The sequence below is a fragment of the Sander lucioperca genome, chromosome 2, assembly GCF_008315115.2.
Source record: "Sander lucioperca isolate FBNREF2018 chromosome 2, SLUC_FBN_1.2, whole genome shotgun sequence".
Lineage (NCBI taxonomy): Eukaryota > Metazoa > Chordata > Actinopteri > Perciformes > Percidae > Sander > Sander lucioperca.
The window spans coordinates 9908070-9927286 of NC_050174.1; the positions used below are offsets into that span (position 1 = coordinate 9908070).

General features: G+C 40.9%; 1 protein-coding gene across 7 annotated transcripts in view; it reads left to right on the forward strand.

The window, feature by feature from the left end:
• pde4d (phosphodiesterase 4D, cAMP-specific) overlaps nt 1–19217 on the forward strand; it is a 202479-nt gene that overhangs the window by 179612 nt on the left and 3650 nt on the right. For 6 of the 7 annotated variants that reach the window (XM_031309094.2, XM_031309093.2, XM_035992010.1 and 3 more), the window contains 9 exons: nt 5895–6007; nt 14485–14578; nt 14957–15132; nt 15321–15419; nt 15520–15684; nt 15854–15953; nt 18091–18245; nt 18338–18460; nt 18961–19143. In XM_031309094.2, the coding sequence (XP_031164954.1) occupies nt 5895–6007; nt 14485–14578; nt 14957–15132; nt 15321–15419; nt 15520–15684; nt 15854–15953; nt 18091–18245; nt 18338–18460; nt 18961–19143 (1208 nt within the window). Of the gene's footprint in view, nt 1–5894; nt 6008–12396; nt 12774–14484; nt 14579–14956; nt 15133–15320; nt 15420–15519; nt 15685–15853; nt 15954–18090; nt 18246–18337; nt 18461–18960; nt 19144–19217 lie in introns of those variants that run through there. The other variant, XM_031309097.2, reaches the window with a different exon arrangement.

Genomic DNA, 19217 nt, shown 5'->3' on the forward strand with positions numbered 1-19217 from the left:
TAACCAAGAGCAAATATTTCCTCGTCAGTAGCTCTTGTTTTGCTATTTTGTGTAAAGTTTGGATATGTGTGGCCTTTTGTGGATATCATTTGTTTGTATAGCCAAGATGCTGTTAAATCTTCAATCAGTTTCTGAAAAGCAGGTAAACAGGTAGAGAGGTTTGTTCACTGCTTTTTTGTGGTACTTTGCAAGTTGGCATCCATTGTAACCATATGTCAGACAGAGAGACAGACAGACAGTTTGTGAACCCTGCCTATATATTCCATGAGGCAGTTTTTATAGTGGATGTTAACTCCCCACATTCTTAATCAACTTACTTTCTTAGAGATAAGCTAAAGAAAGTGTTTAGTTTTGGTTTATACAATACAGATGTCAGTTCGGTGCCATGAGGTGGCCATGTTTTAGTATTTCATCCATGGACTTATCAATACTTCAGTAATGGATTGTCAGGCTATATAAACTCAGCAAAAAAAGAAACGTCCTCTCACTTTCAACTGCTTTTATTTTCAGCCAACTTAACATGCATAAAACTTTGTATGAACATAAAAAAATTCAACTACTAAGAACTAAACTGAACAACGTTTCACAGACATGTGACTAACAGAAATGGAAAAATGTGTCCCTGAACAAAGGATGGTCAAAATCAAAAGTCACAGTCAGTATCTGGTGTGGCCACCAGCTGCATTAAGTACTGCAGTGCATCTCCTCCTCATGGACTGCACTAGGTTTGCCAGTTCTTGCTGTGAGATGTTACCCCACTATTCCACCAAGGCACCTGCAAGTTCCTGGACATTTCTGGGGGGCATGGTTCTTGCCCTTACCCTTCGATCCAACAGGTCCCAGACGTGCTCAATGGGATTGAGATCCTTGAGGCTCTTCGCTGGCCATGGCAGAATACTAACATTCCTGTCTTGCATGGTATGGCTGGTGACATTATCATGCTGGAGGGTCATGTCAGGATGAGCCTGCAGGAAGGGGACCACATGAGGGAGGAGGATGTATTCCCTGTAACGTTCTGCAACTTTTGATTTTGACCATCCTTTGTTTAGGGACACAATTTTCCATTTCTGTTAGTCACATGTCTGTGAAACGTTCAGTTTAGTTCTTAGTAGCTGAATTTTGTTATGTTCATACAAAGCTTTACGCATGTTAAAGCAGTCATATTATGCTCATTTTCAGGTTCATAATTGTATTTTAAGGTTGTACCAGAATAGGTTTACATGGTTTAATTTTCAAAAAACACCATATTTTTGTTGTACTGCAGTGCTCTCTCTCACTGCTGCAGATCCTCTTTTCAGCTGGTCTCTGTTTTAGCTACAGAGTGAGACATCTTTTCTTCTTCTTCTTCTGTACTATCTTTGATTGCGCTGCACATGCCCAGTAGCTCAGATGTAGATCATGTCAACTAGCTAGCTCCATAGACAGTAAAAGAAAGGCTGTTTCTACAACTTCGGTCAGTTACAAGGCAGGATTAGCTGGGAGACTTCTAAATGAGGGTGCACATGGAAGTAGTTCTTTTGTAGATTATGGTGAACTTGTGTGTGTTGTAGCAGTGTTTTGCTATTGAGAACGAGGTAGCATGCTAGCGTTAGCGTTAGCATTAGCGTTAGCATGCTAACGCTATGAGCTAATGGTTGCGGTTAGCCTGCTCGTTTTGGCTTGTGACGTCACAAGCCGTGCCGATTTTGAACAGCTCACCCAGAGACTGAAGGCAGGACACATTCAGAAACCGTATCTCACTCTAAACAGCATGGATGGATTTTTTTCAAAGTTTGTATGTGTGTGGAAGCACCAGAGACACAACATAACACCCCAAATCCCAGAAAAAGTGATTTTTTCATAATATGGGCACTTTAAGTTGGCTGAAAATAAAAGCAGTTGAAAGTGAGAGGACGTTTCTTTTTTTGCTGAGTATATATAGTCTTACCTGACTTGAATAGTCTGATGTGCTGTAACCAATAGACAGACAGCATCTTTCTGGCCTACTTTTTGAGTTTTTGTTGTGAGCAGGACATGGCACAGACAGTCTTAGATGGCTAGAATAGACTTGTCCTTGACAGTCACTTTGCTTTCTAGCAGTATCAATGGCTGTAATCTAGCTGCTGTTTGCAGGGGAAACCATATAACCTCCATCATTAATAAATAATTTCACTGTGTTTTGTTTAGTAAAATGATCTCTAAGGCATGTGTGCAGACATCCATATAATCACATAAGCACACATAGTCATTTATATTGTTAAAAGGGGTAAAAACATTTATTGTATCACTATTGTTATTTTTTAAGTGTAAAAGTGCTTTCTTCTTCCACGTTTGAGGGAGATCAAGCTAAACATTTCTCCCAAGAATCGCATTCCTGATACATAACCTGCTTATATATGAGGAACTGGTGACATTTGCTATATTTAGAACACAATCATACTGGTGCACAGCCATTATGGGCCCTGCCATAAACTGGTGACAGCTGTGAGTCATGAGCATGCTTGTTTGAGTATTGACTACTTGTAATGCAATGGCTTGCTGATGAGGCGCCTAAGTCATCTTGCAGACAAAGACAATAAAGGAAGAATAATTTCAAAAAATAGTAACTCAGTACATCAGTTAGGGATAGGATACTAGTGATTTCAAGAATGTTTACATTGACGCTTCTTTGCTCTATTTCTACTTTCCTGTCTATGCTCATCCCACTTACTGTTCAGATAAAGAAGATATTTCAGAATTCTCTTAAGATTTTCTTTTAAATTACCAGTAGTTCTGTGACCTTTTATCTATTGTGGATGAGAATATATGCTGGTTAAAGCTAAAGAGAAAAACATTGATTCATAATCATTCAGCATGAGATTGTGGACAATATTCTTTTATCACTTAACATCCCATAAACTCAGTCCAAAATGGTATTGTAGTTTTTCAAACTTTTGTTTTGTATTCTGGATATAAAGTTCATTATATAATGAGTGAGGTCACTACTCTAAATTACTCTACCTTTCCATCTCTCCTTGACATTGTATCTTGTACTTTATATGGAAACAACTTGGGCTTGAGGTGATTGGATAGATAAATAGGATATTTTATTTAAATGGCCCAGGCCTCTTACAATGTATTAGAGTATTTAAAGAGATGGAAATTCCTTTATCTTTCCATATGGGGTAGAGTGGAGGTACTAAAGATGAATATTTTACCAATATTGTCCTTTGGCTTTATTTCCATACCATTCAAATTCCCCACAACATTGGTATAAGGACATCAATGCTCCATGTGGAGGGAAAAATAACATTTTTATTAAACAACACAAGAGGACGAGGAATAAATCATAGTGAAACTAAACATCATTAAATAGGATCATTTAAAAAAAATATGAATTATATTGGCAAATGACACGTGTGGTACAGTGCATTCTTTTGGAATCCATTACAGGTTTATTTTGTAATTGGTACATTATACTATCTTAAAATGTAACCAAAGCTGCTGAACATCCAAGCATCTGGGCTGATGCATGATAAAATTACAACATATATGAATTATCTACCAACTGATATCACATCAGTATTGTTTCTTAGTAGTTCAGCCTCCCCTCTTCTCTTGTATCTGCATATTTTTCTCCTTCTTCCCATTCCTCCTCCTCCTCTCTCATATTCTCCCTCTCACAGTCCGACTTCACTGTCGAGCTATTCCGGTACATAGTTTGGCTGCAGCCCTGCGTCTGTGCAGCAGAGTGGCCTCTCCAAGCGCCGGTGTCTGATGTCGCACTAAGCATGAGAAGAATGTCATTGACGTCAGTGCAGTTGCTGTCAGAAAGAGTAGCACCCCAGCCACCGACACCACACCAGAGAGAGAGAGAGAGAGGGAGAGGGAGACTGAGAGAAAGAAAGAGGAGAGAGACAGAAAGGAGACAAAAGAGGGAGGAGGAAGGATGTTCATAGATCAGCAGAGGGAAACGAGGAGTGTGGGAGAGGAAGGGGACTAATGGCAGGAGGGAGGGAGAGATTTGTCAAAGACAATGAAGCAGGAGGGGGGGATATTCTTGATAATAGGAGGTGACAAAAGAAATGGTCAGTGGTCATGCTTATATACACTACTAATAATAATAATAATAGTTGTGCATTGAAACAAAAATGTGGTGCATGTTTCCAAACATAGTACAATACAATATTATAATTCATCACTCCAAATTGCGATAGACCCTTGAAATATTCAGGAGCTGAAAAATCTACACATGCAACCCAGAGCTTTAAACTTTGCATCATTTACTTTTAGGATGGATTGTCCCAGAATGAAAGATAAGTGAAAAAGCAGCATTTTTATCATTTAAGCCTAAATAAAGACAGCACAGTATTTTTCCAAAGGCTTTAATGGGGTCAAAATGCTAACTGTCGTGTGATTAAATGTGGTCCTCGTGTATTTTAATCTTCCACTGTTTTCTCTGTTCGGTTAATTGAATTACAGCTAAACGTGACACCCCCCCCCCTCCCCCTCTCAGATCCCAGATCACATAACATTAAAAGCCTGTGCTTTCCCAAATTAGTCAAGGCATCAATATTAATTGGCTTCTGACGAGGTGACATTTTCTTTTAACAAAGGCTGACTTTGAGAGAGGCATGTCTTCAATTTCAAATGAAAACAAACTGAAGTAGATGTAGGGATTGTGATGCTAACGCTCTAACACTTTACCATATCATCAGCCATCCATTTGTTTACCCTCTCTATTTTTGGTGTATTTGTATACTGAACATATCTTAGCATGCAGGTACACACAGTATAGGGAGCTCCCAGCTCTGGCTCCACTCCTTTATTACTCCAGTCCACATTTTGTAACTCTCCCTTCCCATCCACAGTGCAGTCCTCTCAGGCTTTAGGTACAGCTTGGGGAGAGCAGCACGTTTGGCTACCAGGGACGCTGGAGCAACAGAAGCCCACCCTCTATACACACAGCATCTATAGGAAACACTATCCAGCACACACACACACAGCACCGGATTATACCCTTTGCTTCCCGGATACCATGGATGTTTTCATTGGTAGAGAGTGGAGACAAAATCATGATGTGTTATGGTTAGCATTTCGTCTGGTGTGTATGTGTATGTATGCATATGTGTGTCTGTTACCGTCCGTGTGTATTTGAGGTGTCTTGTATTTGTTAACCATGTCAGCATGCTGTGAACAATCTGGTGTTTGTTCCTTGCTGGACAGTATTGACATGGATCTTGACTGGTTCTGAGTCTCACACGGGATCCTCTTTTCCACCGTCCCTGTCTTCCCTCCATCTCTCCTATGGCAGACATGGGCCTGCTAAGCAGACTGCTGTTCATCCTGCTACATGACTGGAATTACATCTCTCTAAAAAATGATAGTGTAAACCTTACACACCTAGATCACTGACTGTGATATGTGTGCTATGTCTGGGAAATAGTGAATGAGTCTGTCTGTGTAAGATTACTGAGAAATTGCTGTTGCTCCTTTTGCACTGTGGGTTACCTCTGTATTCTCTGCTGTGATTTTCTTACTGTTAACATTCATTTGGACACCCAGAAGTGACTCAGGGTGGCCGTTTACCATCCATCACCTGCAAGCGTACTTCCTGGGATTGTATCGGACTTACTCTTAAAAGGAAGAATCCGGATTTGAACTGTAGGACTGCACTGGAGGTTTCTTTTCTCCAAGGGAATCAGTGAGCTTTGCTTCAGCTGACCTGTGACTGCTGATCTGTGGGTTAGGATACAAGACTACTCCCAGGCCCGCACAGCTGGCGCACCTGTCCAGTATGAAGAGTCACCCATGTGTCTACTCGGGGTATCCCAGCTTAGCTGTATGTGGGGTGGGAGACCCCGGGCCTGGACCGTCCACAAGCCCTCTGAAGCGGGCCCTTACTGACCCCTTGCCCTCCTGTCTTGCCCCTGCAGAGGAGGCCTACCAGAAACTGGCCACTGAGACCCTGGAGGAGCTGGACTGGTGTCTGGACCAGCTGGAGACGCTGCAGACAAGACACTCTGTCAGCGAGATGGCCTCCAACAAGGTAAGAAAAACAAAAAGTTGACATCAACTTTTTTAATTCTAGAGGCCAACATGATAACATCTGTTGGACTCATTGGTATAGCTTTTGCTTTGTTTTTGTCAGACTTATATTGCCCAATGTTATCAATGTACTTCCTGTGTTTCTTATTGAAACAGAGTCAGAGGCTGCTACCCAGGATTCACTGTGGTGTGTTTTTTGTGGCTGATGAGAACAGGATGTATATGTATAAATTGATTGGATTTTTATTATTATTGTGTCGTGCATAAATAATACACACAGCAGGCTTGCAAGACACCATTATTTAGAAAAAGAGACCAGAAACCAGAGTAGCAGCATAAATTACAAATAAACAAATAAACCATCCTGCAGTTTTTTCCAAGCCATAGAATCAAAGGTATGTATATATGTATGTATATATATATATATATATATATATATATATATATATATATATATATATATATATATATACTGATCTTCACCCAACACTATTATATACTGTGTATTATATCTAGTGTTTGTTTCAGGTTACATTATCTATTTAGATTATTTATTAGAAACATCTGGAATTGGCTGCAAACAGCACTGTCCTCATGGGTTAACTTAAGGGAGAGTGCCCGTGAATACACCATTTAAGCAGACTTTTTAATCAACCCACTGCTACAGCTGCATTTCCATACATAAATAAAGAAATATAAAATTACAAAGAAATGTACTATATACTGTGTGGTCATTCAGCAGTAGTGGAATGGTGTTTATTGTTTAATGATAGGCCAAGCTGATGTGCAGCACAACTTTATGAAAATTACCAGGAGCAGATAGATCCAATACATTACAGGTCGTTGAATTGATTCATTTGAATGGGTGTAGTATAATTTTATAGACATTACCTCCTCTGTGTGTGAACTGCTCCTTTGTCATCAAGCCCCTCTCCCTGTTTATTTGTCTTGGAGCCTGAGGAGCTCACTTCTTCTACAATCTTTATTTGGTTGTATATGATGTGCTTTGATGCCTTTGTCAGTACTCAGCCATCAAAGCACACATTGGACAGTTTGTGTTATATTTTTTATGTGTGTTAGTTATAGCATCGTCATGCAGACAGGGACTTGTGCTGTGAGCATGCCCAGTCGCCTCCAGTGTGTGTGTGTGTGTGTGTGTGTCTGTGTGTGTGTGTGTGTGTGTGTGTGTGTGTGTGTGTTTGTGTGTAGAGGGAGGCTGCTGTGCCGCTATGAATGCTGATTAGCTCTGGTGATGTCACACACTGTGATGTCACACAAGGGGGAATGGACCAAGAGGAGAATCAGGGAGGATGGACAGACAAAGGACTTACACAAACGTACACACTCACCGCTGATGTTACTGCGGTCACATGCATGACCGAGATATCACCTTATTTCAAAGTGAAAAGATTAAAAGAAAGACAAAATCATGCACTGCCTCACTATTGCTCACCAGGACAGCTATCTCTGGTTGTCACGGCAACAGCCACAGGCCCAACCAGTCTGCTATCTCACTTCAGCAACACACACACACACACACACACACACACACACACACACACACACACACACACACACATCATAGGTAAATACAGTCACTACATCTGACACACATACTGTACTTTGTGTCTGTATCCTGCAGACTTTCATAAATCAATACTCAACATAAGCCTTCATTTATCAACGAAGAAAAGTCTGAGATGCACACAATGCAATACTGAAATTTTGAAATAGCTTCTTAAAATTGGCATCTCGTGTTGCAGCCTTGGTAATGTAAATGTCTAGCCATTCAGAGTGACATGTGCAGTAACTAAAACCAGTGTCTAGGTGGACACCTGTGGTGTTTTGCCTGGATCCTCTCCACTGGCCACCACACATACTGTACAACTAGGCTAAAACCTTAAAGCTTGATATGCCTGAGTGTGTCTGTTGCAACGTTTTAAATAAATTTGTTTCTCCCTCTTGTTGGCACAAACTAGGGCTTTCAATCGATTAAAATATTTAATCGTGATTAATCGCATGATTGTGCATAGCTAACTGGCGATTAATTGCAAATTAATCATACATTTTCTATCTGTTCTAAATGTACTTTTAAAGAGATATTTTTCAAGTTTTTAATGTTCTTATTAACATGGGAGTGGACAAATATTCTTGCTTTATGCAAATGTTTATTATTATTGCAATAATCCAAAACAATGACAAATAATGTCCGGAGAATATTCTCCGGAATAACCTCAAATGCTATTGAGGTTAAAAAAATATGCTGAAAGTATAATATGGCAAACTCAAGCCTATCAAGCAACAACACATGGGCATATTGACCTGAATCTAACATTACTTGGTAATACTAACGTGTGGGATTTCCTCCTTTCTGGTCTATATATCCCTGTCTCTGCTGAATTATTTTTTATCCCCGGTGGGGACAAAATGTATCCCCCCCCTCAAAGTGATCAATGCTACTTCACCAATAGACCATACCTAAAATAGTAGAATAGTAGAAGTATTTTAAACTAGGCTAAATAAAAAGCTGTAACGTGAACAGTCTATAGTGCGATAGAATGATAACATACGAGCAGCAGTTGCTAGTTGGAGGCTGCTACAGAGCTCCGTGACCCGGCTACAGAGGTCCGCCGTATCAGCAGCAGTTGGTAGATGTGTTTAGCCGCCAATAGGTGACTGTGAGCCGGCCACAGGCACCGCCAGGTGACGGTCCTTTCAGGGGCCATGGAAGTGGCGTTAGTTTAGTCAAGAAAAAGTAAGCGTCATGCAGTGACGACAGTTAAAACCAAAACGCCAAAACGACTAGTTAAGTTTAGGAACAAGATTGTGGTTTAGATTAAAACACTCCTGAGTGTTTCCCTTTGTGAAAGTATATTGCTTTGAACTTTTGAAGTGAACTCCGCTCCCTGGCTTGAAAACGCTATGTTATATGTTAACACCACGTTATGCTATGTATTTCATTTTCCATTGAAGTTCATAAATAAGTGTTTTGGCATGCCTGGCCGAGTGGTATTGTATTCATGAAAACAACTAAACATTGCTGGCAATGTTGTAATTTGCACTCATGCACACAGCCCACACTTGTGGAGATCCCATTTAGGCAATCTGCTTTGTTAGGTTGAAAAGAGATATGAGCAGCTCATGATCAGTATTACTGTGACGGTGCTGTTCTGATGCCATACAGTGATGATATCAGACAGGATGAGTTCTTATTCAGCAAAGGCTCTTTATACAGTAGTTGATTTGTGCTCAGGTTTTGTTGATGTGTTTTACATTTTAATGTACTTCACTACGTCCTGCTATGTCCTCAAAAGTTAGATCTACTTCAGCCAGGAGACGTCTCTGAATTGTGTCATCATTCTGTTAGTAACTCGTTAGTTTTACAAGTGCAGGTTGAAGTCATTCTTCAGTAACTGAACAAGTTGCTGGTTGGTTTTGTCTTTTGGACTTTCTGAATTGAGAGATGATAGAATGGCTCTTTGCCTATCTCCATTCCCAGTATGATCTATTTATCTTTGCATCTTTCTGTTATTATTAGTTTTTTTGTTTTCACAAAAGTCTTATCACTAGTCTATATCCACGATGTTCCACTTCCGGGATTGCTCCATTGCCGACCAGATATCCATTGCCTTGGGCTTTCTTTGTGTTGGCATTTAAACTCCGGTCGATTTATGAGAACTATGGTTAACCTTTTCTCAGATCTCTGCAGGGTAAATCCAGACAGCTAGCTAGACTATCTGTCCAATCTGAGTTTTCTGTTGCACGACTAAAACAACCTTTGAACGTACACGTTCCACCCAAACAAGTTCCTTCCCAAGGCTATTTTGCAGAGGGACCGTTGCTCCGTGCGGCACTTAGTGCCGCCCAAGCCGATTGTGGTTGGTTTAAAGAAATGCCAATAGTGGCCGGGTTGGATCAGTCGTAGAGCAGGCGCACATATACTGAGAGATTTATGCCTCGACGCAGAGGTCCAGGGTTCGAATCCGACCTGTGACAAATTTCCTGCATGTCTTTCCCCTTTCTCACCTAGCTGTCCTGTCAAAAATTAAAGGCGGAAAAGCCTGAAAAAGTATCTAAAAAAAAAAAAGCCAATAAACCAGAGCACATTTTTCTCCCATCCCGGAATGCTGTGTGGACTCACCAGACCCTCCTCCGCAGCGCTGTAGAGGAAGGTCTGGCAATGCGAGACTATCTTACCACTTACCATAACCGTTTAGCTTCCTACATACTGTATAGATTTCCTTCTCAACATTTTGTGAAGGTCATAAATGGATAGCAGACTTACATCTAACAGTCAGTGGTACATTGATTGAAAACAGTAGTGGCAATTAGAGTGTCTGCTATTCTCCTGTATTCAGTAGAGAGGGGGGCGTTAGCCACCAGAATAAATGTGGAATGTGAGAAAAGAAACAAATGCAACAGAGATCTGGAGGTGTCGTGGGCTATTTTGGTCACTCTGCCGAGGAACAAATTACACACAAGTCACAGCTGAGCTTACTGTGACACTTTCCAATTTCTACCCAATAGTTTGTGTTCACACCTCTTGGCTAAGCTGTCAATATGGGTGTGTATTTGTGTGATGGAGAGAAAGAGTTTTTGTGGATAGGACTCGGAGGGTCGTCTGTGGGCACGCGCGCGCGCGTGTGCGCGTGTGTGTGTGTGCGCGTGTGCGTGTGTGCGCGTGTGTGTGTGTGTGTGTGTGTGTGTGTGTGTGTGTGTGTGTGTGTGTGTGTGTGTGTGTGTGTGTGGGTGGTGGGCCTGTGCTGGCCTGCTTGGCTCAGAGTCAATCAAAGCTGCTGGATCTCAGTTAGACAGTTGTCTCATCTGCTCCAGCGTAGCTGTAAATTACTCACAGTGCCAGGCTGGCTACAGAGGTGGGGTGTAAAGTAAGCAGAGACAGGTTTGGTCCCTTTTCAATCCATGTAGCCACTGGAACATCACAGACACATGCATGTTCTGTATATGGTAATGCATTTACCATAATGCATTTATATAGTGCCTTTCTACCTTACCAGACAAAGCGCTGAGCCACAGCCATCCGCGGAGAATTATTCCCAAACTCCACTGCTCAGTTCGGCTTTACAGAGCTTTATAGAGAGTTTTAGCTTATTGTTTAGCTGTCCGGCCCGCAACTTTACTGTTTAAGTTCACTCTCACCATTCTCATAGCATTGTTGTCAGACGAAGCAGACCCTTGCAAGGAACGCTTGATTTTTGGTCGTCTGACTTGATATTTTAAGGTATATAAGATTATAAGGTCTGACTTTAAATATTTTTTATTCTCTTAAGGTTCACTATGATATCATCTTATCAAATACAATAGCATTAAAATGCAAGATAATTTGGTGCTATTAAATTAGATGCAATAGAAATTACTTCCAGAGACATGAAATACATTTATGATTATTTCATATTTGTTTATATTTGTATTTACACATGATTTCTTTTATAAGGGGACCATTCATGCTGTTACTGATGGCAAAAGTGCATTAAAACTCTACCTTCAATAAGGTTTGATCCTTGTATTCAACTAAAGTGACAACGTCTCGAGCTCAGTGACACACACAGCCGCCTGTGTGGACGCACTGCTTTCAGTTTCTGTCCTACCTACTTCAGCTAAATGTGACGCTCATTCTTTTTGCAAGATTAATTGGTTTTCATGTAATACATCATCTCAACAGTGATGTTACTGTGACTCATCTTCCATGAATACAGGCGTGAAAGCTGACCTCAGTTTCTTTGTATTGGATCATGTTGGATGAGGTAACCTGTGCTTGTACATTGTATTGTACAGAAGGCTAGGTCAGTCAACATGTAAACGCATAAAAAAACACAAACTATTGCATGTAATGTGAATACATGTATGTCTTGCATACAAATAAACAAGCATATACTGTATGTGAACACAATCGCACGCACACGTACACACACACACACACACACACACACACAAAACCACATCCCGCTGCACTGCAGGAATGGAAGGAAAAGGAAGGGGTCAGGGTTTTCCACTGACTTCAATCCCAGCCAATCACACAGCAGGTGACCTCAAGTCTGTTTCAATCCAAGCCAATAAGAGGTGATGATGAGCTCACACTTCTTCCATATCTGGGCTCTGATTTGCTGCTGTTGTGTGACACAGAGAGAGAAGCAGCCTGTGCTCGTCACATGGGAGCTTGTGTCATACACACAGAGGCAGGCAGCCAGCCCTGTTTGGGAGCTGAGAATTTACAGAATTTATTTTGTTGTCCTGTTGCTTTGGCATCTACCAAGCATCCGCACTATTATCAATTATTCACAACCTCAGCAGTGTGTCCCTGTATCCAACTGTGTGTGTGTGTGTGTGTGTGTGTGTGTGTGTGTGTGTGTGTGTGTGTGTGTGTGTGTGTGTGAGTGAGTGAGTGTGTGCACATATCATGTGCATCACAGTGTGTGTGGTCACGATATGCTCTCATCGGATCTTTGGGGAGCCACGTTCCCACTGCTCCTCTCTCAGAATCTGCTTTTCCTCTCTGCTTCCTGGAACATGGGCTCTTTTATGTGGATATTTGCAGGACAGGAACATGATGCTTCATTTATGGACATTGAACCAAACTCTGAAGGCTCTTCAGGTTGAAGTATTTTAGTGGCCAGAGCTGCCGACTGTTTTTGTTTCGTTAGCTGTCTAGCGCTTTCATCACCCGAACTGTATTTCTGGATTGATTTTGTTGATTTGTCAAAATGCCTGAAGCAAATTATCTGCTCTCTGTGTCCTGGGGATATATAAAGGTAAGATGGAGCCTCGGATTAATCTATTTTAATTAATTATTCAGGTGTAATCCTTTTTTTTTTTACATTTTAATGTGATTGTTTAAATTGTGTGTTTTGTAACTGAGGTGCATCCATGACACAGATTTTGATGCAGGGTTAAATGACCACAAATAGAAACCACATAATGTACGTATGTAGCTCCTCGCTAACATGTCGCACATTAAACAATGCTTCAAAGGTGTGACATTTCTGGATCCATCATCTATTTTGATGCAGCTGATGATGCTTGCACTGTACTTATGGCTGGATGAACGGCAAAGAAGAACATACACTTTTAAGTGAATTTGGATTTAAAAGCACAGACATATTTACAACACGTGTAAATTGTTAAATACTTGTTGGTCATTTCAGTTTTTTTTATTGCCACAAAGGGTCTCTTAGATGGAATAAAACAGTAACTCATAGAGCTCTGGGAAAACATTTTTAGGTCAACAATCCTCTGGGTAGTTGAGTTGCTCCATATTTTTTGGATGTTACGAGGGATGTTTTTTTTTAGGTTAGCCACACATTTTAATTAAAAAAGCAAAAATCTTTAATTCTTCCTTTTTTGCAGTGATCTAATCTCACTGGCATTCCATTTATTTGTTTTAATAGTTATGCGTCATGTGAATACAGTTCTACGTGACGTATTTGGTGCTTTTCTACTCTATTGGCTTTTATTCCCTGACAAAAGCACACTACAGATGGCTCTTGTGTCTCTCCCTTTTAAAAAGCCACCTAATAAATGCCTGTGGGTGTTTTTCAATAGGATGTCAGTACACAATTGCGCAGTAATCACTCTGCAGTGTTGTAATGGTCTATTTTAAGTGATCAATATTAATGTGTATACTTAATCAATATACATAAAGTATGCATCTGGACTGAAGCCAGAATGATTCAAATAATGCAGCGATTTAGTTTGAGAGGTTTTTTAATTTGCCATCCATTTTTGTAACTCTGTTGTTTTGCAGCTACTTTAGAAAATCCCTGATTTCAAGCATTCTCCTCCTTGTCAATCAGTTTGGTCTTCAAATCAAATCCCGGAGCTAAATTTGAGTCTGCCACTCCAATTAGGCACAGGAGAGAGAAAAGAGAATGGGGTGAGGGAGAGGCAGGGAGGAGCAGGCAGTGCGGAGGAGAAAAACTGAAATTGAAAGAAAGAAACTGGGAAATTGGGTTACTGATTACGTACATCCCCCTTCTGACCCTGTGTGTGTGTGTGTGTGTGTGTGTGTGTGTGTGTGTGTGTGTGTGTGTGTGTGTGTGTGTGTGTGTGTGTATGTGTGTGTGTGTGCGTGCGTGCGTGTGTGTGTGTGTGTTAAACCACAAACAGTGATGTTCCTGGGTGCAGCTCTTTTGGTGTGACTGGAAATTAAAGAATTTCTTAGTAAAAGGGTCTGTGTTGATGAAACCATTTCATTTCCCCACTGCCATCAGGAAAATATGTTTTTAATAAAATAAAAAATGTTGTATTAGTGGCCTCATGCTTTTTGCCTCAAACATATATTTAGAGAATATTTATAGTCAAATGAGCATAGTCTATTTAGCTCTTGAATTGTGTTTGCCGTTTTTGGGTAAGATTTATTTAAATGTGTGGGATTTTTCTGCCCTGTATCACAAACTGTGGCACCCCTCATTCATTTGTGTGTGTGTGTGTGTGTGTGTGTTTATGTGTGTTTTTCTCTTTTAGTTCAAGAGGATGTTGAACAGGGAGTTGACTCACCTATCAGAGATGAGCCGCTCTGGGAACCAGGTCTCTGAGTTCATCTCCAGCACCTTCCTGGGTGAGTGATGACACAGGAAGATAGACTCACTGGTTTGAAATTTAAAAAAAATCTCCTTCTGTCTGAAATGTAAAAAATAATATGTTGCCAAGCTTCAGAGTGAGTCTGTGGTGTCATGTTTCGTATATGGCCATACACATGCAGTATACATAATTTTTCAGAAACCCTGTTTAAACAGCAGTACGATTAATCTCGTAAACAAGTGTTTTACTTAAACCCGGATATAGTAGTACCATCATATCAAATTCAGGCCACATTTTCAGGAAGATAACTTGATTTTTTTCTGGTTCAACCACTCCAACATAATCCCAAAATGAAGTGGGAGACTTCATCATCATCATATTCACCTTTCACTTGTGTTTCACTGGGTCTCTCCAGACAAGCAACATGAAGTGGAGATGCCAACACCTCAGACGCAGAAGGAGAAGGAGAAGAAGAACAAGCCCATGTCTCAGATCAGCGGGGTAAAAAAGCTGCAACACTCCTCTAGCCTCACAAACTCTAATATCCCTCGCTTCGGAGTTAAGACTGAGACGGAGGATGAACTTGCTAAGGTGTGTTTGTGTGTCCTGACAAATAGTGTACACACAGATTGTGCAGCAACTAAAATAAGTCACAAGTTCACATAAAAATACACTATCTGAAATGTGCTTTGGGGTAGGGGCTCAGGTAATAATGAAGGAACTGAAAGAAGCAAAAAAGGATGTTTTGTTTCTAATTGTGTCTCAAATTCCTTTTTCAGGAGCTTGAGCATGTGAATAAATGGGGCCTTAATGTTTTTAAAATCTCAGAGTTCTCTGGGAATCGGCCACTGACAGTCATGATGCACACTATATTCCAGGTAAGCACTGTCACTTGTTCTTTTTGTCTTAATCTTTTACTACAAAATAATGTTGAATCTTGAAATTGTTTTGACCATGAACTCTCTCCTGTGTTTGTAGGAAAGAGACTTGTTAAAAACATTTAAAATTCCACTTGACACCTTTATAACATACCTGATGACCTTAGAAGACCATTATCATGGCGATGTGGCCTACCATAACAACATTCATGCTGCTGACGTCACCCAGTCAACTCATGTGCTGCTATCCACCCCCGCCCTCGAGGTGAGGCGCATGTGCATAAAAGCCCACACTTCCACAATCAGCTTCAATCAAACTTCTGCTTCAAGTCCAATCATTGGCTCTTACTTGCAAGGATATTTTTGTCAAACGATTTCATTCTCTCATCAATGCCTTCCCTCCTCCCCCTCTGTGCTTGATTCTTTTCTACCAGGCTGTGTTCACAGACCTTGAGATTTTAGCTGCCATCTTTGCCAGTGCAATTCACGACGTGGACCATCCTGGCGTCTCCAACCAGTTCCTCATCAACACCAGTGAGTCTATATATGGTGCTGTCTTAGCAGCTACGTCAGTGGCTCAGCAGTGTCATTAGTGCATATTCACAAAAACGAACACACACTCACAGTCTGATACCCAGGTGCACACTGTAGCCTCTGCCTCACCGGCACACACACTTGCAATTTGCAGACAATTAACCCAACCAAACTTGGATGCAGATTTACTGTACATGGATGGCAAAAATTTTCTAAACGGAACACACATGCACACGTGCCAGTTAGTGTTTTTTTAGTGTCACAGCCCAGCTCTTAGACCATGACAAAAATAGGAGACAAGAGTAGGCTTCTAAAGAAAACCATTTAAAAAAAAATGGGCATATTAGGCCTTTATTTTCGACAGAACAGCTTAGACTTGAAAGGGGAGAGAGGGGGAATGACATGCAGCAAAGGGCTGCAGGTTGGAGTTGAATCCGCGGCCGCTGCGTCAAGGACTGAGACTCTTTATATGGGCGTGCGCTCTACCAGGTGAGCTACCCAGGCGCCCGAAAACCATTTTATTTTTAAACAATCAAAAATAATAATAAAAAACAACATAACATTAACCAACGTAACTAAGCAAAGAGTAAAGAAATAGGCTAAAGTCGCCATCACGCCATGCCTGTCAGAGCCAGACCTGAAGGCAGGAGCCAGAAATAGCAGCCTGTACCAGGTGCAGCTCGTCAGCGCCAATCAGCACCTGCAACACGGTAAACACGAGACCCGAGCCAACAGGCACAGGGACACCCAGTGGCAGGGAGGCCGCGGCCATCATACCTCATGTGTGATGGCTTTGACAAGTGATTTCAACAAAGAGGGGTTCAAAGAGGAAATCAATATTGTCCACAATGGTACCCTTTCCTTGTAACACAACATCATTCAGGCAAACATGTTATCTTGGTAAGGATGTTTTTCAACATCCTTACCAAGACATGGACATCGTAGACAACACTGCATAGGGAAACCCTTTGTTTGACATACAGTATTGTGTGGTTTAAATGCTGTTGTTGGGATAAAGTGGGATAATATCACTTTGAGATCTTTGATGAAAAGTGCATTATAAATTAAATGTATTATTATTATTTATTATGAATGCCTACCAAATTACAAAAGCTACAAATAAATAAATAAATCATATATTCTCATTTACCTCTAGTGGTATCTAACCATGCAGGCAGCTGAAGATAGTTGTAGTTGTTAGATATCCATTGTTGCAGCCTCCATTGTAAAGTGGAGGCAGAAATCACAAAGATATTTTAAAATCTGGAAAGCAAAACTATCTGCAAGACTAGATACCTCCCAGGGAAATGATGGAAGTGAGTGAACCAAGCCTTTAACCAGACTTACAGGGTTAATGGTGTTGTGTTGGTAGATGAAGTGTCCTCAAGCAAGAGACTGAACCTCTGCTTTATTTTTTTCGCTCATGACTGGAGGTGCCCTGAATATCGCCTTGCTTTGGCAATTTAGAGGAAAACACAAACAAATAGATTTTATATCCAGTGGGTCTCGCCCTAAATAGCCATTCTGGAAACCACTCCAAATGTGTGTGTTGCATAAGAGTATTAGTAATACCTTCATCAGAACTAAAAAGACACAGCACAGTCTCACACGCTTCCCATAAGCCCAAATGGGGAATCCCTGCAGTAAAGGCAGTGTGAGTCATCTTAGTTAGGAGCCACCAGACTGATCTTCTGTCAGCCACAGAGCAACAGAGCAGGATCCCCTTTCTCCCCTCTGCTGCTCTGTTCCACTATGGCCGAGACTAATGCATCTTAATGGGAAATCTAAATACAGCTAGAGGACCTTCAAATGACCCAGAGTGGGGAAACCTCTCAGTGGAAAATGTGCTGGGGCTTTCTTCTGCCATGCACAGAGCAAGGGATGGATGTGTCACAGCAGCACATTGCAAATTTGTTCAGGCCTATTAGCAGTGAATGTTGTTACTCTAATTAGCACCTCGTTCTGTTCAAAAGATGTACCTTGTTGTATTGTGTTATCTTACAAAATAAACCCGGCAAAATCATTTCAAATTTCTTGATGCATAAATTCTGTTAATGCCATGTTTTTGTTATACTATTTAAAACCTGAAAAACCACAATCCCACTAACTAAAATGATCAATTGTGTCCTCCATGCAGATTCAGAGCTAGCGTTGATGTACAATGACTCATCGGTGTTGGAGAACCACCATCTAGCAGTTGGTTTCAAGCTTCTACAAGAAGAGAACTGTGATATCTTTCAAAACATGACCAAAAAACAAAGACAATCACTGCGAAAGATGGTCATTGACATTGTAAGTGGAAATATTAAGTGCAATGCATTATTTGCACTACATTATACATTCATTCAATCACTTTTTTTCTATATATTTTTTGGTATTACCAGGTGCTAGCAACAGACATGTCGAAGCACATGAATCTACTGGCTGATCTGAAAACTATGGTGGAAACCAAGAAGGTGACCAGCTCTGGTGTCTTGCTGCTGGACAACTACTCTGACAGGATACAGGTCAGAATAAAGCTGCAGACCAGTAACGCCAAGTATCCATATCACTGTGTTTTTGTGATTTTCATGTATATTCAAAGACTTAGAGTAGGCTTCTGAAAACCTTTCACATATTTAGAAAAATACATTATTAAGTGCCTTCTGAAGTGGCACAATGAAATTCGGTTGGGTGTCCTTACAAAATGTGTGGTGCTGAAACCATGGTGAGGCTGTAACTACTTGCAGGACACAATGACCGTAATATGCTAGCTTCCTTTATTTTGGACTCGAAATTAGTTGCATCAAATTTTAGCAAGTTTGAACGCTGAAACCAAAGCACAAATTTACTTCATCTCTGCAAGGAAATTCACTAATCACAACAAATTCATTAAAATCTCAGCCTGAAATATCACTGTTGTAAATGATGCTGTGGCAGAGCCTTTATGCTTCATTCTATCCTAAATCATGGAACATGTGGCTAGCTTGGGCCCCGTGTTTTAGACCTTTTTATTTGTTGTATTCAGGTTCTACAGAACATGGTGCACTGTGCAGATCTGAGCAACCCCACCAAGCCTCTCCAGCTGTACCGACAGTGGACGGACCGCATCATGGAGGAGTTCTTCAGCCAGGGTGACAGAGAGCGGGAGAGGAGCATGGAGATCAGCCCTATGTGTGACAAACACAACGCCTCGGTAGAAAAGAGCCAGGTAATACGCATACAAATGTACTGTACATGCACATGCATATTGTGCATAGACACACATTGAATAACTTATTTTTC